At 54.2% G+C, this 22,397-nt stretch overlaps 8 protein-coding genes across 8 annotated transcripts; 3 read left to right on the forward strand and 5 right to left on the reverse strand.

Annotated features, from left to right (window-relative positions):
* Positions 1 to 1,034: 1,034 nt before the first annotated feature.
* J7T54_003717 (perilipin-like protein) lies at positions 1,035 to 1,643 on the forward strand (the record flags this gene model as incomplete). The annotated part of the gene is made up of 2 exons (XM_051508183.1): positions 1,035 to 1,094; positions 1,146 to 1,643. The coding sequence occupies 2 exons, from the start codon at positions 1,035 to 1,037 to the stop codon at positions 1,641 to 1,643; spliced, it is 558 nt and encodes a 185-aa protein (XP_051360650.1).
* A 666-nt stretch (positions 1,644 to 2,309) lies between these two features.
* Positions 2,310 to 3,438, forward strand: J7T54_003718 (Pirin-like protein; the record flags this gene model as incomplete). Its single annotated transcript, XM_051508184.1, has 2 exons — positions 2,310 to 2,623; positions 2,697 to 3,438. 2 exons carry the CDS (start codon positions 2,310 to 2,312, stop codon positions 3,436 to 3,438), a joined length of 1,056 nt encoding a protein of 351 aa, XP_051360651.1.
* Positions 3,439 to 4,144: 706 nt separating this feature from the next.
* On the reverse strand, positions 4,145 to 5,105 carry J7T54_003719 (uncharacterized protein; the record flags this gene model as incomplete). Its single annotated transcript, XM_051508185.1, has 4 exons — positions 4,145 to 4,216; positions 4,264 to 4,707; positions 4,760 to 4,972; positions 5,025 to 5,105. The coding sequence occupies 4 exons, from the start codon at positions 5,103 to 5,105 to the stop codon at positions 4,145 to 4,147; spliced, it is 810 nt and encodes a 269-aa protein (XP_051360652.1).
* Positions 5,106 to 8,825: 3,720 nt separating this feature from the next.
* On the reverse strand, positions 8,826 to 11,711 carry J7T54_003720 (Ribonucleoside-diphosphate reductase large chain-like protein; the record flags this gene model as incomplete). The annotated part of the gene is made up of 4 exons (XM_051508186.1): positions 8,826 to 8,869; positions 8,920 to 11,428; positions 11,482 to 11,639; positions 11,693 to 11,711. 4 exons carry the CDS (start codon positions 11,709 to 11,711, stop codon positions 8,826 to 8,828), a joined length of 2,730 nt encoding a protein of 909 aa, XP_051360653.1.
* Positions 11,712 to 13,939: 2,228 nt separating this feature from the next.
* J7T54_003722 (uncharacterized protein) lies at positions 13,940 to 15,427 on the reverse strand (the record flags this gene model as incomplete). Its single annotated transcript, XM_051508187.1, has 2 exons — positions 13,940 to 14,572; positions 14,747 to 15,427. 2 exons carry the CDS (start codon positions 15,425 to 15,427, stop codon positions 13,940 to 13,942), a joined length of 1,314 nt encoding a protein of 437 aa, XP_051360654.1.
* A 1,666-nt stretch (positions 15,428 to 17,093) lies between these two features.
* J7T54_003723 (Regulatory protein cys-like protein) lies at positions 17,094 to 18,513 on the forward strand (the record flags this gene model as incomplete). Its single annotated transcript, XM_051508188.1, has 2 exons — positions 17,094 to 17,403; positions 17,969 to 18,513. 2 exons carry the CDS (start codon positions 17,094 to 17,096, stop codon positions 18,511 to 18,513), a joined length of 855 nt encoding a protein of 284 aa, XP_051360655.1.
* Positions 18,514 to 18,861: 348 nt separating this feature from the next.
* J7T54_003724 (uncharacterized protein) lies at positions 18,862 to 19,263 on the reverse strand (the record flags this gene model as incomplete). The annotated part of the gene is made up of 1 exon (XM_051508190.1): positions 18,862 to 19,263. The coding sequence occupies one exon, from the start codon at positions 19,261 to 19,263 to the stop codon at positions 18,862 to 18,864; it is 402 nt and encodes a 133-aa protein (XP_051360656.1).
* Positions 19,264 to 20,085: 822 nt separating this feature from the next.
* Positions 20,086 to 21,900, reverse strand: J7T54_003725 (aminotransferase; the record flags this gene model as incomplete). Its single annotated transcript, XM_051508191.1, has 4 exons — positions 20,086 to 20,524; positions 20,584 to 20,960; positions 21,013 to 21,488; positions 21,801 to 21,900. 4 exons carry the CDS (start codon positions 21,898 to 21,900, stop codon positions 20,086 to 20,088), a joined length of 1,392 nt encoding a protein of 463 aa, XP_051360657.1.
* Positions 21,901 to 22,397: the final 497 nt, after the last annotated feature.

Raw genomic sequence — 22,397 nt, forward strand, 5'->3', positions numbered from 1 at the left:
TTACCGACCACTGGCCTAAGCCGTGCGTGATGGCCAGCGTCTGGGATGGCAATGCGACTAAAACACCCAACATGGCAATCGGGATCGATGGCAGACACAAGTAGTACATGTACCTTGGCCCTGATTAGCGCCTGCAGGGCACCGTTGCAGCATATCAGCGCCTGCAACCATCACCTTCTTTCGCTTGTGAGACCGTGAGCGGATTCCCGGTGCCATGAGATAAGGGACACAAGGTACGCGCACGCGCAGGTAACCACATCCTCGACAGCCACAGATACAGAGGCACGCAACCTAAAAGCAGATCTGGTCGCCTAGCTTCACGTGGTCACTTTCCAGCAGTTCGAACGAGGGCTGATGATGACAGCACCAATCCAATGGCGATCGCAAGATGTTTCATCAGTAGTCGTGCCTGACCTGGAGCTTTCGGAGCCGCAATGCAGGAGCTGGCGATCCCATTGAACCCTGGCTTCTGGGCATCGTGCCTAACCGTTGACGTTGAGGTACATGTACCTTCCCTTCCGAAGAACTGACAGGGGGCAATGAAGAGAGGGGAGGCTTTCACATGTCAGACGCAACCACTTTGGATTGCAGCGTGAAGCTTGTGGCTGGTGGACCTACATTCACCCAATCATGCCCGCTGTTTCCGGGACAGATGCAGTGAGAGCGTTGCGTTATCAGTCGAGCAGCGCCGTTGTACGCTGGCGCACCGCGCACATGCTTCTTGGGTTCAGGCACGTACGTGGTCGCGCAAAGGCTCGTCAGGTCGCTTGGAGTCATATGTAAATCCTGTTTGTCTCTGTTAAAAGTGGTATGGCCGCCCAGCGTGGCTTCCCGTGCCGTCCGTCCTCCTCAGCTCTGTACTTCCTTCCTCTTCAGCTTCATATTTCGATCCCGCCTGTTTCTCCCCTCTTCCTACCTTCCAACTCTCATACCTAATATTCAATCCATTGTGGAACGACACCCTTGATCCGACCTCGTTGCGAACCTAACACCTACGCTACCATCCTCAGACGCGCACAAGTCCAGCTGTTATCATGGCTTCCCACGTCAACGGCGACATGCCCAACCATACCCAGCAGTCAGCCTTCATCCAGGTAAGCAAGATCTGATACCTCCTGCACAGAGGGGAGCTAATGCGGCAGCAGCATCTTCTCGACTACCCCGTCATCAGCGACGGCGTTCACACATTCAAGTCCCACGAGCTCGGACAGCGCTCCATTGCCATCACCGATTCAGCCTACAAGACCATCGCCTCGAACATCTTCCCCTATATCACCAAGCCCTACCAGTACGTGAGCCCGTACGTCTCGCGTGCCGACGAACTCGGCGACAAGACCCTCGCCCGTCTCGACGAGCGCTTCCCCGTTGTCAAGAAGCCCACCGGCGAGCTCTACGCCGACACCAAGAGCCTTGTCTGGTTCCCTGTCAACAAGGCCACCGAGGGCCGCGACCACGTATACAGCGTTTACTCGTCCGAGGTGAAGAAGAATGGTGATGGTAGTAGGCTAGTTGGGTACGGCAAGGCCGCTGTCCTCACGGCCTTTGTCGTGAGCAACGAGACGCTGGGTTGGTTGAGCAAGTTCCTGTCGCAAAAGAAGGAGCAGGCCAGCGAGGCTGCCAACAGCCACAAGGTGAACCAGTAATTGGCTGGAAAAGACTTTGGCTGGTGGCGTTGATCTCGCCGGCCAGCGCAGTCACGCCATCGAAAACTGTGAGGAGAATCGCGAAGATGATGAATGGAGCGTTCCTATAACTGTCTAGACAAAGATGCCATTAACGGACTCGGCGTATTGTTTACGGCGTTAATCCACATGTTCTTCCGCGTGTGAGCTGAAGCTGGAGATTCGTGGTGTTAGTGTAAAATGCAGTCGTGTTTGCATCAGCATAAGATGTGCTTTTTCCCGGTCTAATAAACTTCTTACCTATGTTGAATTCTGATCCAAGTCAATTTTCACGTATGTCGACGATGATGGTCGCGTTTACTCAGTAGGCTCCGCAATAACAGTGTCCGCGAGAGATGACCGCATCCTTAATAATCAGCCATTTCTGATGTTTACTGCTAATTGGTCACAATGCAGACATCGATAGCCCCACTGCTGATGTAAACCTTTGTAAGGCTTCATTCGATCGCCATTCCGGCCACTTTTGCTTCAATACGTACGCAGTACTTCTTAGTTAGCATGACCAATGACCCCTACATACAGTCTGATTAAGTAAATACAACTATCGCTCTTCCTCGCAGCATCTACACCATTCCATTCAGACGCCCAGAATAAGCATATAACACTGGCATTGCTTCACTCGATCAGATGAAGTTCTACTTTTACACAGCACTCCTCATCAGCGCACTAGCCATCTACTTCAAGCAGCCCCTCATCGACATCACTAGCAAGTTCCTCACAACAGAGGTCGCATCTGTAATACCTCAGGCAGACCATCATCTCTGGGCCACCGACATGTCTGTACCACGCGCCATCAAGAAGAACTTCCTCGCCGTTGAGCAGGATGAGGGCGCGGGTGCCCGCGTCCGCCGCTCCATCGGCACGCCTAATTTGCGCAACTTCAGCCCTTTTCTGATGCTGGACCATTTTAGCATAAAGCCCGGTGCCGGATTTCCCGACCAGTAAGTTTCTATCCTGCCTGCTATTCTGCCCGGTCCTGTCTTGTATGAATCGAGCAGAAGCTGACACAAACAGCCCTCATCGTGGCCAAGAGACAATCACATACCTCATTAGTGGAGCCGTGGATCACGAAGATTTTGCCGGTAACAAGGGCACCATTGAGTCTGGAGACCTGCAATTCATGACCGCCGGCCGTGGCATAGTCCACGCTGAAATGCCACGCCAGAACTCCGATGGCTCCGCCAACGTCGGCCTTCAGCTCTGGGTTGATCTACCCGAGAACCTGAAGCAATGCGAGCCGCGGTACCGTGACCTCAAGGCCAGCGAGATTCCACAGGTAGATGTAGATGACGGCAAGGCCACCATCAAGATCATCTCTGGACAGAGTCACGGCGTCGACTCGGTCAAGGATCTTGCCTACACCCCCGTATGGATCCTCGACATTGAGCTGCGGCCCGGTGCCAAGGTCACACAGCCTCTTCCGCAAACGTGGAACGCATTCTCGTACATCCTCGAGGGTGATGTCTACTTTGGAGACGGCGACACCCTCAAAAAGGTCGGACAGTACAACAACGTGGTCTTTGAGCAGGAGGGTGACGTCGTCCACATCGAGGCTGATCCGAATGCGTCCAAATCTTCGCGTCTGGTCATTGTTGCTGGCACCCCACTCGATCAGCCTGTCGTGCAATATGGACCATTCGTGCTGACGACAAAGGATGACGTGTATCAGGCGCTCATGGATTTCCAAACCTATAAGAATGGGTTTGAGCGCGCGGAGGGATGGGAGAGTGAGATTGGGAAATCCATGGTTCACTAGTCGGAAAAGATTAAATGAAATTGAAGTATTTGCACATGGATAGATACGTTCGGCCTCAGCATAAAAGATGGTAATTAACTTTCGTCGAAGTGTAGGACAGATGAAGTGAGTTTCCTCACAACGCAACCTCACATTAGAAATGTTGCACTCAGTCTGATTGACTGCTATAGACAGACAAAACACCAGTCTCAAGTCATCTCACTAGCAAACATTGTGGTGCCCAAAAAATTATGTATTAGGATTCTCCCGATGGAGAGCTAGAAAATTACTCCCCCTTGATGCCTTCGCACCCGCGCATATTTCATCGTAAGTTTCGGAATCTCCTGCGCATATCACTCCGCACCGGGCAAAACACGCGCTCAACCAATAAGTCGACCGTCGTGAACTTGCGCTTGTGCTATATCGCCATTGCAGTCTCACATCTCATGACTTCTCCATACAGCCTCCATTAATCTGAGGCCCTATGTCGTGCAATTCGTGACTGGCCGTTAAACAAAGCGATTTGATTTCTCATTTCCACCAACGCCAACCTTCCTCAGACTCAAGTCCTCACCCGACAACTATTCAGCGACCTGTTCACGGTGAACACGTCATGGGTAAATTGTGTCAAGGACAAGTCGTCATGCCGAGAGGTCCAGGGGGTATTATGTGTTAAAAAGCGTGCAACATGAACGTAAAAAGGCTTGTGGTTCTGCGCCTGCTGCGTTTACAGCATCAGGATAGCCAGACCAGCAGCGCCAAGGATGGCAGCAGGGGCGGCAGTGCGCATAGGCATAGCCTTGGAATTCGTTAGCACAAATCGTTACTCGGAGTGGCAGTACGTACAGCATCCTCGTTATCGCCACCGTCCTCGTTGTTGTCATCTTCGTTATCGCCATCCTCGTTACCGCCATCAGTCTCGGATGGGTCGGCAGACTCGGCAGCAGAAGATGCGGCGTCGCTGGCGGATTCCATAGCAGAGGAGACGGCGTCACTGACAGAGCTGGCAGCATCACTGGCAGAGGCGAGAGCAGAGGTGACGGCGTCGCTGGCATCACCCAGGGCAGAGGTGACGGCGTCGCTGGCGGATCCCATAGCAGAGGTGGCGGCGTCACTGACAGAACTGGCGGCGTCGCCAGCAGAAGAAGTAATGTCACCCAAAGCGGAGGTGACCGAGCCAACCACGTTGCTGGGCTCCATGGTGGAGGTAGTCCAGGCGCTACCATCAGAGGTGATGGTGGTGACAAGGGCGTCATCGGTAGAAGTGGCGGTGATGGTAGGGTTGCCCTCCTTTGAAGTTGTCAGTACGGGTCTCAATGCCCTGGGTGTGAGATGAACTTACGGAGCCGGTAGTGATCCCAACGCCGACCTCGGCGCACACCTGCAGGCCAGCACTGACCAGGGCTTCCTGGTCATCACCAGAGCAAGCCTCGCGAGCGCAGTCACGTAGACCGTAGGTGAAGTCGGGGTTCTGGCACAAGCACAGGAGGTCGGTATCCTCACAGCCAAGCTCGCGAGCCTTGGAGGCGTCGAGCATGCTGCGGCCACACTCGGCCTGCAAACTGTCAGTGTTTTGTACCAGTACCATCGTCTACGAGGGTACATACAGCGCAGCTGGTCAGATCAGAGAAATCCTGGGCGGCCACAGCGGCGACCAACGCAGAGAGGGCGAAAGCAGCGGTCTTCATGTTGACGGTTTGAGTTGTCTGAGAGGTGCGTTAGTTTGATTGTGTAGGGAATAGAGTGGCAGCGGTTGATGCAGTGAAATGTGAGGATTTAGTGTGGAAAACGAGAGGATAACTGGTGTCTGCTCGAGGCAGAAGTGAAAGCGGTGAATCAGGGCCAATAGCCCTCATAGATTCGAGCCCAGGATCAGGAGTCCAGATCAAATGAGCTGATCCGAGGTCTGGACAGTCCACGCCAGGCGAATTTCCCACATCCCGAGTGACGATATGCGAAGGTGATGGTGCGATGCAGACCGAGGAGCTGTGAGACGCCAACGGGCGGTGAAATCGAGCGGGAGACGACGTTTGAGAGGACAAGGCGGAAATTGTGTAACATCCTATCGCCTGAAGGTTGTCGATTCGCTTGATGGCAGTCTCTCACCACGAAGGCGATCGGCCAAGCTGGCATAGACAAACACAATGGGGTGGGTAGGTTGCTCAATGTTGAGGGAGAGTGGCTCCAGGTTGAGTGGCTGAACTTACCAAAAGAGTCGAATCTATTCGGTGAATTGGGCTTGTCGAAGACGAGGCTAGACTTTGGAAGCGATTACTGCTTGTTGATTTGCGCTGGAGATGTGGACGTGAAAGTGGTGAAAGAAGGGAGCAGACTTGAGACGAGATGGAGGAGGGTGGGCTTTAAGCGACGATGGGCGGTCTGAATGTGCGGGTACCTGAAGGCAGGAACGGCTTCTGCAGGCTTCGTCACTAGGTACCTACCTACACGTAGGCTATCCCTCTCCTCTCGCCATCTGTTGATGCAGCAACTCCTGCCACCGCATAGAGGGCTGTCGTCACTTTGTGTTGACTTCCAAGTTTGCGGCGGCTTAGACTGCTTGGCTGGTACCCGCAACAGGGCCAGCCACCCCTGCCTTTGCGCGTCCTTCCACCTCCCCTCCACGATCGCTCTGATTCAGTGGTCTTGGCGCGGCTACTCCAGACAGCACCCGATCAGCTTACGCTGCAACTACGTAGTACTAGCCAGATGCGGTGTTTTGCTGGGTGTTCGGTGCCGATCCGTAGGCGAACTTGGCTCATGTACGTACCATGCAAGGTTATTACCGTCCACAAGATCAAAAGCCTGAATGACGTTGAACGTCATCTGGGCTCCCGCAATGGGCCTGGCATTCATGCCGCTCTTCTTTGGTGGCTACCGTCTAAAACCTGCTTATGCGGATGAACGAGCGAACTTTCCCGGTAAGATTCAATAACCTCCAACCGGAAAGTCTGATCAATGTTTATCGACTCGGACGCTCAGAAACGGAAATCGAAACGCGGGCGACCCGCATCTCCCAGCCCAGCCTGTTGAGCAAGGGATCGACAAATAGCGGGCCCAATGCTCGGCGCAATACGCGCAAAACACATGTAGAGCACATCGTAGCGACGTAGCCAGCCGACGCTCACAACCTTCATTCGAACCTGGTTCAATTCCGAATAATCTAATGTAATTTGTGTCAGTCGCGGCACTATCTTGTTTGGGCACAATTACTCAACCACATCAGCTCTCTCATCTTATTACAATCTGTACAGCAACGGTTGACTGTTCAGAATGTCTTAGATTGTATTACGTCGGACACAGATTAAGCTGAGATCGCCAGCTCATTAGCTGCTTGGGCTGGCCCATTGACCAATGAAAACTTGCGAGGCTAGATTAGGCTGCCTGGCTTGAGCCTCACGCTACTGCGATAGCTGCCCGGCAAGCTGGCCTAGCAACTACACACCGCATCGGCGAAGTTCACTAAAACTTTTCATCCACGCCGCCGGCCCGTGAAGGCAGGCTTCCAACTTGCAGGCTCCCAATTTCAGCTACCATCGGGGGTACTCAACGTTTTGTGGGCTATGAACGCCGGCTTTCTTGCTTCGAAGAGAGGATGATTCAATCGTCACTACGGAGTACCGGTCCTCCGTAGCTTAGCTTGAGCAAGCTTTACCCCTGCCTTGCTGCCCAGCTGGAAGAATCTTGGCGTGGCGGGGGCTGAATGCAAGGCCATCATCAAGTTCAACAACCGGCTTCACAGGTCTTTCATTCAATATCAACCCCTCTGTTGCTAGATTAGTACAAAGCAGGTCGAAGAAGCGCCCCACCAGCACGTCGTTCTGCATATTTCCTCATGGTCTAGTCGACCTCGAAGTCGAACGTCAGCTCGAGTGTCGAGCCAGCTCCAAGCTTCCAAGCACTTGTATTTTCCTGCTAGTGAGAAGGAGCTGAATTGCTGCAGCAAACACGTACCCCTGAGCACCGGCCAAGATCTGCTAAAATCCGCTCTTCCCCTGCTGGAGTAATCTACGTGTGGCGGGTGTTACCCCTAGCATCGACGCATGATTGGGCCAAGTGTCACTCCGCAGTGATGCAGTGGCCTCGCGTAGGCCACGGCGGCCGAGTCACGATCTAGATGCTCTACTTTGCTTTTGCTGCGAGGTTGCAATCATCCAGTCAAGCTCCCCGTGGCCTCAGACCGCTCCGGTCCTACTGGCACTAGCGACATTGAGGAAGGCCACGGTTCGTAGTCCACAGTTCCTCCAAGCCGGTGCGGACATTGGGGATTGTTGCTCGTGGCGTTGACGACGGCTGACGCACAAGACGTTTCCTGCGTGTCGTCGTGTAGCTGTCGTCATCGGCCACCCGCTCGCACTTGCGACATGCCAGCGAGGATCGGACACACTGTCCGTACCATGCGTAACCTTGACCGTCCTAATCGAGACAGTGTTGTGGTGTCGGGGAATACCAACAAAGCACTCGCTGGCCCCTAACGTTAAGGAGCCCAAGGCTGGGCAGACATGGCCAACGGTCCTGGCGTTTCTATCACGGGCTTTTTGAAGCCTTCCTTTACTAGTCGACACTTCCGTTCGAGTCTGGTCTCTTCCCGATGGTGCGCCACGCCTAGCGTGGCACCACCAGACCGGCGAATGTTCCATTTGTACTCATAGTGCGGATACTTCGTACGACCTATCACCCTCGTATCATCAAGCATGTCTCAGTCACGCTGTACCCCATTCTTCTTATTTCCAATGTCGGCAGTGGCAAGCCGCCTATTATGACTACTCTCGTCGCCATCGACAAGAAGGCTAACGAGATTGGTACATGGCATTCAGTTAAACGAAAGGTCTTGTTCAACGGGACAAGATCATTCGCATGTGACACATACGACATAAATTGGAGGTAAACATGTGCCCCCGGATGTTTCTGTATGATCCGGGAAACAGTGCTCCCGAGCTTCATAATTAGGGTTACCTAATGGTCTTGCACGGACCGTGGCTGCTGCGCCTGGCCATTGGATTCGATCTGCTGTTGTTGAGAACGAGGGAGAAGGTGGAAGAGTTTCTAATGAACATCGTCTCTAAGGGACAGTCACATAAGTACGACGGAAAGGATGTCGCTTGTTCACTGCTCCTGGGGCGTTGATAACTGAAAAGATAGTTGACGCGACGAAGTATCCCTGTGTCCTATACCCAAACGACCTTGAATTTCATCAACAATTCCAAGCACCGATGATCCTGTGCAGTTGACCTGTGCTGACTGCGCTCGATCGGTATCACGTCGAAATCACGTACATAAGAAATACAAAGGGCAATTTCGCTTCGGTTTGCCCTTCCTAATAAAAGTCCAGTTGCCATCCCGTCGTTCACATTTCATCATCCATTACATATGCACTAGCCAACCTGAAAACAGCGGAAGCAGCGACTGCCTCAACCACTGCACATCACGCATGACTCAGGATTCTCAATGCTACCTGTCGCAATGTTAGTACTCATCTTGATATTGAACGCCTTTGAGACTTACAGGCCAGAGCGGCGTCAGAGTAGATATCTCGCTCGCGGTCCTCATTGTCGCCGGTCTTATCCTCGTCTTGGTTGCTCTTTGCTTGGGGGTCTCGCAGCTCCTCATCCTCAACCTTCTCGACAGGTTCGGTGGGCAGCGCGCGTGGACTGTCACCCTCAGCAACGTCTGCCTTCATAGCAGCAGACTTGTTGGGCGACGCAGCAACACGCGATGTGGTGGCGGCACCCAGAGCGGGCGGCGGCGTTGTGCTCGGCGTAGGGATCCCATTTGAAGCGGTCAAGCCATTGGCAGAGCCTTCCTTAGAAATGCTAGCACGAGGAACAGCTGACACCGAGGACATGAAGCTAGATCCAGAGGGAGGGGCACGCTTCTTCATGGGGCGGTCCCGGGCGACGTTGGTGTCATCAACCTTCAGTGCCGCCTGATCGACTGTGAACTGAATGGGTGCCGCGGCAGCCTGCGTACGCAGATAGTACATGCCAGTCTTGAGACCGAGCTTCCATCCTGCAAAATGCATGCTAGTGATCTTACCCATGGTGGGATCCTTCATGTGGATGTTGAGCGATTGCGACTGATCGATGAAGGCACCACGGTCGGCAGCCATCTGGACGACAGTGCGCTGGGAGATTTCCCAAACGGTCTTGTAGAGCTGCTTGATGTCATCGGGAATATTGGGGATGTTCTGGATAGAACCGTTCTCGGCAATGATGCGGTTCTTCATGGCATCAGACCAGAGACTCATGTCGACGAGGTCCTTCAACAACCAGGGGTTCACGACCTGGAACTCACCAGCCAGGACACGGCGTGAGTAGATGTTGGAAGTGTACGGCTCAAAGCACTCATTGTTGCCCAGGATCTGGGAGGTACTGGCGGTTGGCATGGGGGCGACAAGAAGCGAGTTGCGCACACCGTGTTCCTTGACCTGCTCCTTGAGAGAGTCCCACTCCCAGAGATCAGAGGGCGTGACATTCCACATGTCGAACTGAAGGATACCCTCCGAGGCAGGCGAGCCCTTGAAGGTAGGGTAAGGGCCTTGTTCCTTAGCGAGCTCCACAGACTCTGTCACGGCAGCGTGGTAGATGGTCTCGAAGATCTGCTTGTTGAGCTGACGGGCCTCCGGAGACTCGAAAGGCATGCGCAAGGCAAGGAAAGCATCGGCCAGGCCCTGAACACCGAGACCAATGGGACGGTGACGCATATTGCTGTTGCGGGCCTCGATGACGGGGTAGTAGTTGACGTCGATAATCTTGTTCAAGTTGCGAACGACGACACGGGTGGTCTCGTGCAGCTTGTTGAAGTCGTAGCAGCCCTCAGTGTAATCGACGAACGCAGGCAAGGCCAGAGAGGCCAAGTTGCAGACGGCAACCTCATCGGGTGCGGAGTACTCGACAATCTCGGTGCAGAGATTTGAGCTGCGGATGGTACCAAGGTTCTTTTGGTTGCTCTTGCGGTTGCAAGCATCCTTGTAGAGCATGAAAGGGTTGCCAGTCTCAGTCTGGGCCTCGAGGATCGAGTACCAGAGCTTCTGGGCACGCATGGTCTTGCGGCCCTTGCCCTCCCGCTCATACTTCTCGTACAGGGCCTCAAACTCCTCGCCGTAGCAGTCAGCCAGGCCTGGGCACTCGTTGGGGCACATGAGAGTCCAGTCGCCGTTCTTTTCAACACGCTTCATGAAGAGATCGGGGATCCAGAGAGCCAAGAAGAGATCACGGGCACGGACCTCCTCCTTGCCGTGGTTCTTTCGGAGATCGAGAAACTCGAAAACATCGGCGTGCCACGGCTCCAGGTAGATGGCGAAGGCACCAGGACGCTTGTTTCCGCCCTGGTCAACGTAGCGGGCGGTGTTGTTGAAAACACGGAGCATGGGAACAATACCGTTCGAGGTTCCGTTGGTACCAGCAATATAAGAGCCAGTAGCACGAATGCGGTGGACGTTCAGACCGATACCACCAGCAGTCTTGGAGATCATGGCACAAGTCTTGAGAGTGTCGTAGATACCATCAATGCTGTCGTCCTTGATATCAACAAGGAAGCAGGACGACAGTTGTGCTTGAGGAGTGCCGGCATTGAAGAGGGTAGGGGAGGCGTGGGTAAATGATTTGTTGGACATGAGATTGTATGTCTCGATGACACGCTCAATGTTGTCACCCCAGATGCCGACGGCCACACGCATGATCATGTGCTGGGGACGCTCAACGATCTTGCCGTTGAGCTTGAGGAGGTATGAACGCTCGAGAGTTTTGAAACCAAAGTACTGGTAGTTGAAATCACGGTCGTAGACGATGGCGGAGTCGAGTTCCTCCCTGTGACGCATGACGCAGTCGTATGTTTCTTTCGATATCATGGGCGAAGGCGTGTCGTTCTTGGGGTTGACGTAGTGATAGAGGTCAGCGACAACAGAAGACCATTGCTTCTTTGTCTGTTTGTGGAGGTTGGACACGGCAATGCGAGCCGCGAGGATAGCGTAGTCGGGGTGGGTGACAGTCATGTACGCCGCAGTTTCGGCAGCCTAGAGAAGGTTAGATATCGTGTAGAGTCAATTGAGCGTGCAAAGTCGCGTACAAGATCGTCGAGCTGAATGGTGGTCACACCACCGTAGACACCGGAGATGACTTTCTGGGTGATGGCAACAGGATCAACGTGCTCAGTGTCGAGGCCATAACAAAGCCTCGACACACGGGCAGTGATCTTGTCAAACTGCACGCGCTCCTGGCGTCCATCTTTTTTTCCTGTCAGCTTTCTGCAAATCATATTGATGGACAAATGTACATACCGCGCTTCCTGACGAACATGGCCGCGATGTGTGTGAGGCGCCGACGAGGCGACTGCAACTTTGGCTTGAGTGGTAGCGATATGAACTTGGCCGTAGACACAAAGTGGCAGGCTATAGAGTAAAGAGGCAACGGCGTAGCAGGTGAATGCTAGAGTCCGGAGAGGGAGTATGCAGTTTCGTGGTGAGAGTTGTTGATGGAGAGGGAGGAAAACCGCGCCTGGACGATGGTGGATGGAAGTACTTTATGCAAGGCACGCGTGGCAGACGCGAGAACGCCAATTTTTAGCGCGACAAACATGGACGGTCCACTGCCCTGGCTGCCATGCAACCCATTTAATTACCGTACCAGCCTGGCGAGGCAACGCAGCTGCCCCTCGGCAACCTTCACTCGGAGTCCGAGCCATGGGCTGGCCATGACTCATTCGTATCAGCAGGATCGTATATCTCTGGGCTAGGGATCACATCAATTCACTTGTGTTGTTACAATATTCACGCGTCTCCCTGAAGCAGAACGTTCAAATCCTCACAATCCAATAGCGCGTCAATCCTTGCAGGTGACAGACACAGGCAACTTGAGCGGGGCAAATAGGCGATGACAGAGTCGCGCATTCACGTGATGCTGATTAATTGCTTCACCAAAGGACACTAATCCACTTACATGCTAGTGGCAGTGCCTTGGCTCATTTTGGCGATGCAATGGAAATCTGACCTTCAGCGAGTCGATAGCTTGAGTACTTTAACCTTTGACACCAATTGGCATACTTGTGATCTCTCTATTTATCTCTCTTTTTTTTTATTCTTTTTTTTTTTTTTTTAATTCGAATGCTGGCGAGAACAGCTCCTCGACTTACGCTGGTATCAGTCAGACAACACCCTCAATTTTCACGGCTGTCGCAGTCCGTCTGTATGGGTTCACAAACGCCTGACGTCAAGTCCGTAGGGCCAACCTACAGCCCTCGGTACATCGATGTTAGTGCCATGCGAAATGTTCGTACAACTTGGGCTGATCACTGCCTCCAGTAGATTGGAATCAACCTGGCAGATCCCATCTTCCGGGGCAAGCAACACGGCAAGCAACGACACCCCGATGACCTGGCAGGCGTCATCGACCGCGCAAAACAAGTGGGCTGCGTGAAACTCCTGGTCACAGGATCAGACTTCAAGAGCTGCCGTGATGCGCTCAACTTAGCAGAGGAGTTCCGTACGATGCCGCTCGCGCCTTGGAGTTACTTGGAACTGACCGTGAAACAGCTGGCACGGTGTATGCCACTGCAGGGATCCACCCATGCAGCTCTTCAATCTTCTCCTCAAAGCTGCCTCACGCCAATACCACCTCTGAGCATTCCACTCCTTGTGATCCAGACCCTAACGCACCTGTGCCAGAAGAAGAACAGCCATGTCCGGAGAAGTCTGCCAACATCATTGCTGACCTGACCACCCTACTCGCCGAGGCCCGAAGTGAGGGAAAACAACACCTCGTGGCATTCGGTGAATTTGGTCTCGACTATGATCGGCTGCATTACTGCTCTCGGACGGTGCAATTGCACTCCTTTGCGGCGCAGCTCAAAATTGCCGCGTCGTTGGAACCCCAGCTGCCCCTGTTCTTGCACTCGCGTGCCGCACATGATGACTTTGTCCGGCTGCTGAAAGAGGCCTTTGGCCCCAAGCTTGAGAAACTAGAGAAGGGTGGCGTGGTCCACTCCTTCACTGGCTCGGCCGAAGAGATGCGCGAGCTGATGGACCTAGGCCTGTACATTGGCATCAACGGATGCAGCTTCAAAACCAAGGAGAACTGTGACGTCGTGAGCGAGGTCCATCTTGACCGCATCATGCTTGAGACAGACGGCCCATGGTGTGAGGTTCGGCCAAGTCATGAGGGGTACAAATATCTCATTGAGAAGAAGGAGCCGGTCGAGAACGGGTCGGGACCTGCGCCGGAAAAGCAGCAGCAGCAAAAGTCCAAGAAGAATCAAAAGAAGGAATCGGAGATCTTTGAGCGCTTCAAGACGGTCAAGAAAGAGAAGTGGGAAGAGGGCGCCATGGTCAAGGGCCGGAATGAGCCATGCAACATTGAGCGCGTTGCCAAAATCGTCGCGGGGATTAAAGACGTACCCGTGGAGGACGTATGCGAGGCCGCTTGGAGGAACACAGTCAATTTGTTCGATGTAGTAGAATCGTCCTGACGGCTAGCAACAGCACGAAAGATGTGGGTATCATAGAAGCATACATACATAGGCCTGGGCGATGTCATAACCCAGAGCCTTTGAATCCTCGTATCCGCCCGTGCCTCACAACGCCCATCGTCACACCTTCCTCCCCGGTCATCCAGCCGGGCATTCTCTCGCCGTCGACAATACCAGCTTCCACGAGTTGTCTGATACCAGCGAACACATGAGAGCCAGTGAACGCGATCTTGATGGGCGGTGCCCATGTTGAAGATGCTGTGGCGTCAGCCGCCTCATCGTCCAATGTACTCTGCGCCTGCAGCAGTACCGTATCAACTTTGCTTCGTCGCCTAGGATCGTCTCCCGATCGTCCATCGACATCATCTTCCAAGTCGCCAGTGAGGTCTTGCTGTGGAAAGGTGTCTTGGAGGACAACTTCGACCCGTTCCACACCTCTTCCGTCATCCATTGTACTCGAGCCCCCGAATCTCGCCTCCGCAACAACCTTGGCGCGTTTGTCTTCTTGCTGAGCCTGGTTCAGCGGCCATTCTCTCTTGCGCCCCTTCGAGTCGTTCTTTGAGGATGATGGCAATGTCAAAATAGAATCGATGGGGTTTTTCTGCTCTTTCTCGTTCACGTAGATGTTCCAGCCTCCGCCGGAGGCATTCGTCCGCCCCGAACCCCTCTTGTCCAGCAGAGCCCACAGATTTCGACTCTGCAGATTTGTTGATTTGAGAGTATATCTCTCTCTTGGCCGGGATAGAGCTTTGGGCACACCTTCGACAATCAGTGTTTGCAAGCTTTTTGAATCTCCGGGTACAGTGCCTCCAGTGGCCGTGGGCCTGGAGACGTATATAGCCGGTGCCCCATCTGGGAACGCAAGATATACCGTTTTCGAGCCATCAAAGCTCGCTTCTTCTTGACCAGAGTTTTTTGCCTGGAGGGCGTTGCTGTCATTGACCCCAAAATGGACAACAAAGATTCGCAGCAGCAGCACAGGTAAGTTTGCCGTTCGATGAAAATGATAATGTGCCTTGACGTCTGGCAGGATCTGATCCTGGAGTTGCTGTAGAAACGTCGCAGGATGAAAGCGCGGCACCCTGAGGCTTTCTTTGTCAACTTTGAGGACTTCCTCGTCCTCTTCGTCGGTGCTCCGTGTAGGCGGCTGTAAAGGCAGAATCTGATACGAAGACCATCGTTGGGATGTCTGATGCTCGTCCAAATACGCGAAATCTGCCATGGCCAGTTGGAACAATGTCAGTCCATGCCTCCAGTCGCCTTCCGTGATCCTGCTGACTACATCTCTCTTCGATCCCTTGAGCTGGCGCATGTTTACGTAGAGTTGCCGCAGTTCGTTCACCGACCGACATGGCGGGTACAGATCGTCCATATCCTCGTCTTCCTCATCTCTCTTAGGTAGCAAGTAGGGTATCGAATTTTGGATGGCATATTCGTCGAGCCAGTCAAGGGCAAGGGAAAGCAGGGCTTCGCGGGAGAGTCGCGCAAGAGACTTGGTCACAGATGGGTGAGAAGTGTTGACGCGAAGGGCTGATGGTAGTCGTGCTTTCATCGGCACGGATAGCCGGGGTGGCATGGTGATGAAGACAGTGATCAGCGTCACGCAATCGTCGTCGTCTGGGCGCGCCAAAAGCAGCAGGCGGTCCCGCTGTGAAGAAGGCCGGAAGGTTCACCACATCATCACGAGCAACGCGTCTAAATTGGTCTTTGGGGCGCGTCAGGTCCAGGGTAGTTGATTTCATTTTGTAATGGGGGACCGCGGGGTAATCAGACCAGGCCCCCAGTATACCTTTGACGAAACGCGCAGTCCCACGATGGTTAGAGCTGGAGTCAAGAACAATAGCGTACGGAAAGTTATGTGAATATCAGTCGCGCCATTTCTTAGAGCAGTAGCGAAGCACCACAGTCAATCCATGACCGGATGTCTGCGCGGGCGGACTTGTTGAGTGGACTTTGTGAACACCCGAGATGTAGATGGGCTTGCGTCCGAGCTGACGAAGCAGACAATTCTAGGGGCTCTGTTCGGTGCCAAAAGTGGCATGCGGACTGAGGCACGTTAAGATGCTTAGAAATCACAATATCAGGTGTTCCCCTCACTGTTACCGATTGGTGGTATTGTGCGTTGTCTTCGAAGCTGTGCGGATGATGTAAAATAGTTCCTAACGAGTTAAATCATTCTACATCGGCGCATAATGTAGTCAGTATAATAGAGACACGTCAACGATTCATCACCACTGCCGGAGCAAACGACGATCAGGAGCGGAAGTGATGCCCATTTTTACAGTGAATCGTCATAGATGATATTACGGTGTCAGTAGAGCCACAGTGCGAATTAGAGACGTGGGGCATCGCCGCATTTGAAATCATCCACTCTGGAAATGCGGCCGAGGGGCGCACAACGTTGGCGGGGTAGGTATTTTGAACAAATTGGATCTTGAAGCGGTCGACGGAATCGGCAACAGGAACAACCCTTGATGCATTCGGTTGTCTTTGGTCTCTCCATGTCAGTGCTGACCAATGCATATAACCAACGAAACCAGCCCAAGCTGCAGACTTGCTGCTTGTGCGCAACAGCCCAAATTGCAGCATAGAAGTGTTCCCAGCAGTAGGTCAACGTGTCAACAACGGTGTGAACACAACAGTCGAGCCTTAAAATACAGTGATGACCGTTTTCGAGCGCACAGCCCTGGTTGGCGGTCCCCGCCCTGCTTGAGCGCCACTTAGTAAGCAAGTGTGAAGGGTACGTACCTACAGGCTACGCACTGGTCTGGATCGCCTGGAGTGCCTGGACACAACCCCTCTGAGATATTTGAAAGCACCGTACGCATAACACTGTGCGTTTTCGGCGCATCCGGCCCACTGTCTCATGCTTAGGCTGTCACAGAGAAAAGCCGCAACCTGCAGGCCCAGCGCATGCCCATACCGAAACAGAACCGGACAGACTCATCAACCCAGAGGACCCTCCCGCCACCAATATCCTGAACTCTCCCCATCACCAACCCATCGTCGGATACACACCTACAACGACGACATCACGATACACGTTATTCCATCTCCACCGCGACGGACCATTTTCAATCGACGATACTCTCAGCGCGTACATCGATCTGCTTGTCCAAACCCCTGCACTGCCGCGTTCGCAGACTGCGCTTGGTCTCAGCAAGACTGGCAGAACCCGACTCGATCAACGGCACAGGTTGCGACACCGTACACCTTGAATGCCTGGACCCAACAAGAAGCAAACGACGACAGAAATGGCGAACTACCACGGCCGCAAGGCACCCAACGTGTCCCAATACATCCGGGACCTGAATGCGATCAGTCCCCAGGACAACTCCCCTCGCGACGAGGGCTTCAACCTGGACGATGAACTGTTCACTTTCACCAACACACAGTTCTTTGACCTGGACTCTGGTCAGAACACGGACTTCCAGGCGCCGCCCGCCAAGTCGGACCCTGCTGCGACACCTGCGGCGGAGGATCCGGCTTCGGTGATGGGGGATATTTCGAACATGGACTTTATGAATGGTGGGTGATTCTCTTCTGCCTTTGCGCTGCAGTTCTGTCACCAATATGTCTTGGACATGTTCCACGGTTGTGTTGGGCTCTCATGCCCGCTGCTCACTCATCATCTGGCCCAAGCTCCCCGAAAGTCACTGTCACAACAGTTCCCTCAGTTTTCCCCGCAAGAAGCCCCTACGAGCCTACGCGGCAAAGAAACAATCCCCTCCTGTCAATACAGAGAGACCTCGGTATCTGGTTGCATCCTGTCCCCTCCACCGCGAGCGCGGTCTCAGTGGGGTGATGGGTGACGGGTGAGCCGCTGTGGATGACAAATCCCGGCGATGTCGCAATATCCCGTGATCTGCTCCTGATCGCCCTCGTCCGCTATCTCAGCGGAAGTGCAGCGATCACCGCGTCGATTTTCTTGGACGGCCCCCCCTTCTTCCTGCTCTACGACATCGATCAGTTTCTCATTTGACAATGGTCGCCCCCTCACCTCACTGTCATCATGGCGTGAGCCATCCTCGTCTGCGCTCGCTTGCTGCCGGCGCCTGTCGTGACCTGAGTATCGACTGACATATCATGGCAGGAGAATTCAACTTTGGCGACTTCAACGCCTATCAGGCTCCTGCCATGGGTGCCTTCCCCCCCGCGGAGAGCACCCACAGCTTTCAGCCTGTCCAACCCAGCCACGGCCCAGCCTTCCCGGGTCAGGTCCACCCAGCACAGCCGTCTCAATTCCAACAACCCACTCCTGTGCGCGCTGGTGACAAGAGGAAGTCCAGTGAGATCACTTCTACTGCTAGCACTCCCGGCCACCCTGCCAACCTTGAGGAGGCGTCTCGTGTAGCCGCCGAGGAGGACAAGCGCAGGCGCAACACCGCCGCCAGCGCCCGTTTCCGCATCAAGAAGAAGCAGCGCGAGCAGGCCCTCGAGAAGTCCGCCAAGGAGATGAATGAAAAGGTTGCCGGGCTGGAGAGCCGCGTATCGCAGCTCGAGACCGAGAACAAGTGGCTCAAGAACCTTCTTGTGGAGAAGAATGAGGGTAGCGAGGACATCACAGCTCTCTGGAAAGAGTTCACAAAGCACGCCAGCCGTAGGAGTCAGCCCGAGACTGCTGGCACAGACGGCTAGTCCTCCGCCCTTGTTCTGGACTCGAATTGGAGGTTAGGCCGGTGAAGGGTCCCCTTCTGACACTTTGCACTTGCAGGTTGCATAATTTCTCAAACAGGTGGGAGGTAGATGAAAGATGGCGTTCTGGGAGGAGTCACGGGTTTCCTATTGGAACCAGATACACTGGCATGATACAGACGGTGCTGGGGATACTACGTGCTTGTAGGCACAATGATCGGACGTATGATGTCTCTACGAAGCCAACGATGGCGTGCTGTTACTGATCTACATACTGCCGATAAAGATGATGAAAAGCTGTCTTTGTCGCTTGTCAAATCTGCCGCAATTTGATTGAAAACGATACCATTTCTAGTCCTCCGCCGCCGCCTCGTTGTTTTTCGCCTTGAGTTCGTCAAGCCGAGCCTTGTTCCGCATCTTGAGCAACCGCAGCGTCGTCTCCTGCTCATGCGTAGTCATCGTTTCCCAATTGGCGACCCGTCCCGTCGTGCCATCTCTGTTGACGACCAAGGGTCCCAACTGACTCAGCTTGGCACTTGCGTCCCCGTCGCTCATGTCCAGCGTGACACCCTGGCCCGGTGCAGGTAATCCTTGGGCCTTGCCCTGCTGGCCATGGCCCTCGCTATGAGTATCATCCGCTGGCTTGCTACTGGAGGCATACCGCCGTGGCGTGCAGTGCGGCCACGGACGCGGGGTTTGCAGGACGACATGAAGCCGGCGTGGCGATTGGCTGATGACGCGGGGGATGAGCATTGCGTGGTTAGAGGTCTTGCTGATGAAATTCGTTGGATGTATCCGCGAAATTGATGCTGTTTTGGGGTGGTGAGACCGCAGGTGGCGTCGGTAAGGAAGGGCAAAGCGATATTCAATTGCTCAAACACTGCACTGTGGACTCTTGTGCAGGTTGGTTTGAGCTGATCTAGATGGACCTGGCGGATTCGAGCACGACGGACGCCTGCGAGTGGTTGATGGAGAGCATGAAATTTGAGGGTGGCTGAGATGACCCATGTCTTTCTAGACTAGGGGATGCGCGAGCCGGCCAGGAATACCGTATGCTGTCCCTAGACTCCCTACCAAGGCGATCCCAAATTCCTTGTTGGTGCATGAGATAAAAGACTGATTGACCTGACCATTAGGTTGTCATTATCTCGGCAATTTTTGAAGCTTTTGGTGATGCCTGCACTCAACTGGGGTTGCGTCAGTTCAGCTGGTTCGAGCACTGGTGGGACCGCTCGAGCATGATCGCAACTTCGCATGTACGAGTACACCTGTATTACATGCCAGTTATGCTTAGGAACCTTTGTATGCAGCGTCAATCATGTTCTCCCCTGGTTTCTGTAGGTATCTCTATGAACTGTTCGAGTTTGGCTAAGTGCTTAAGTAGCCAGGCGGCTGGATCGAACTTGTGATGCCTGCAACATGTAACTACAGTGTAGCTGTATGCAATCTGAACCCTCTCCCACTCTGTCTTGCAAACATCGTCCCCTTTTTCTACCCCATACTTCTATGTCGAGCGGCGGTACCTGTAAGAAGTCAGACAAGGAACTCTGCAGTTGATCAAAGAGCCAAAGCAAATTACTTGTTTACAACGCGCTCGATAGCGTCGAGACCCATCTTCAACACGTCTATCCGCGGTCCATACGAGAAGCGGACAAAGTGGTGGCAGGGACTGTCAAACAAATCCCTGCGACGCGAGGGGTTGAGATCAAAGAAGATACCCGGCACAACAATGACCTTCTCCTCCAGACAGGCCTGGAAGAAGTTCAGGCCGTCGGAGATGGCGCCGGGTAGGCCCTCGAGGTTGAGCCACAGGTAGAACGTCGAGTCGGGGACATACTTGATGACGAAGCCCATCTCACGCAGGCGGCGGACGACCATGTCGCGCTTGTCGCGGAAGTGACGCTGGAGGTGGACCATCTCGGCATGGACGAGAGTAGGTTCCAGCATGGGCACGGCGGCTTCTTGGAAGGGGTGAGCGGCACCGCCATCGAGGTAGGAACCGCAGGAGCCGATACTGTGGGTGTGTTAATTCAGAGTCTTCGATGAGTAGTGGCAGCAGCGGCTCGAACTTACGCAGAGATGTACTCCTTGGGGCCGAGAATCCAAGCGATACGCCATCCCGGCAAACGAAAGCGCTTGGTCAGACCATCGATGATGAGGACGTCGTCCTCGTCGACGTCCTGCACGTTCTCCGCGGCCGAGATGGTGCTGCCGTCGCAGTTGCTGGTGTAGTTGTAGCCGGAGTAGAACTCGTCGCTGATGAACGTGGCGCGGCCACGGCAAATGTCCTGGATCTCCGCGAGCTCGGGGTTGGCCACGACACGACCGGTGGGGTTGCGCGGGTTCGAGGTGAGGATGACAGAGGTACCGCGGGCAATCTCCTCGGCGATCTTGTCGGGGTGGATATGGTACCCATCCTCCTCTGATAGAGGCACAGGTATAGCAGCGAACTGAGATAATTAGCAATTGGCATGCCGCCCCCTTTTACAGTAGGAGACGTACATTCTTGAACAAGCTCAGCATCTCATTGTAAGCTGTGTAGTCGGGCAGGAAGAATGACAGGTACGCATTGCCGAGGACAGCGGCAATCCGGATCAGTCCGGCCCTGCCACCAGGTACGATAGCTACATTCTCCCAGGTATATTGGCTTTCCTTGCCCTTGCGATGCGTCTCATTGTAGAGCTTGGCAACAGCCTCTCTCAGTGGGCGGATACCGGCGGTGGGACCATACTCGCGGCCGGCAACGGAGATGTCGATAGTCTTGGGGCGCTCAAAGCAGCCCTCGATGTCGTCCTCGACCTCGGGGGCACCCTGACCCAGGTTCGCCCAGCTGTCGGGGTCTTCGAGGAAGCCATATTCGGAGGCGCGCTCCGTGCACCAGACGACACCAGTGGAGGAACGCGAGGCGTCGAGGCCTGCGTGCGGCATGTGGCCCTCGTGGGCATTGCGGAATTGGCGATGAACCTTTGACTGGAGTTCTTGGCGAGGTCAGCGGAGCCTTCTCATGGAGTTCAAATTGTTGGCGATCGATCACACCGAAGGTGACAGAGGTGAGTGACATGGACGGTGGAGGGGTCGAGATGTGGGGGAGGGGTCGCCAGGATGTTGACGAGGTGCTAACGTCAAGTCGACGCAATGGTGTAGACTTTGCTGGGTAAGGTAAGGTAAGGTAAGGTGAGGTACTAAGGACGGTGTATCTATCTATCCATCCTTCGTCCATTTATGGTGCAGAGACTCGAGAGATTTGCTCCCGTCAAGGCAGTGAAGCTATCGTGTACATATAGACTCACCGTTTGCGCCTGGCTCGCCACCTATGCTGCCGCGCCGCACGACGGGCTTGGGGACGCCAGTGTGGCGGTTGATGGAGAACTTGCGACCGCTGAACGCCATGTTGTCGTCTTGCTGTGAGAGTGTCGCGTTCGGGGAAGCAGAATGTGGGTTTCGCGGGAATCGACCAGGAAGCGGAAACGGTGAATGACAGGAGGGAAAAAAAAGCTGGAGATCAACTTCAACGCAAGACTGGACTGGAGGACTGGGGGAGCTCGAGGTGCTGGTGTGCGGGTCCTTGAAGCACTATAAAGAATCCAAGCCGACTGACTGACTGACTGACTGACTCCTCACATCCAGTCTCTGCACGCCTCCAGTCGTCAGCCTGCAGTGCAGCAAGCAAGCTGGCAAGCGACATGACAGCCATGGGCATGAAGCGTCGCGCTCGGGATCCGGCACGGACACTTTGAGACAGCTGTGTACACATCACAATTTCGGGGCGACAGTGCTTCGTGCCTGATGCCCCTAATTTAGGATAGCTGGCAGTTTAATCGGCAATTGGCTGCGTGGCGCCGGGGCCAATTGTGCATTACTTTTCTGCTGCTGGGCTGCTATTCCAC

This window comes from Emericellopsis cladophorae (assembly GCF_022114955.1).
Source record: "Emericellopsis cladophorae strain MUM 19.33 chromosome Unknown NODE_41_length_209042_cov_117_554763, whole genome shotgun sequence".
Lineage (NCBI taxonomy): Eukaryota > Fungi > Ascomycota > Sordariomycetes > Hypocreales > Bionectriaceae > Emericellopsis > Emericellopsis cladophorae.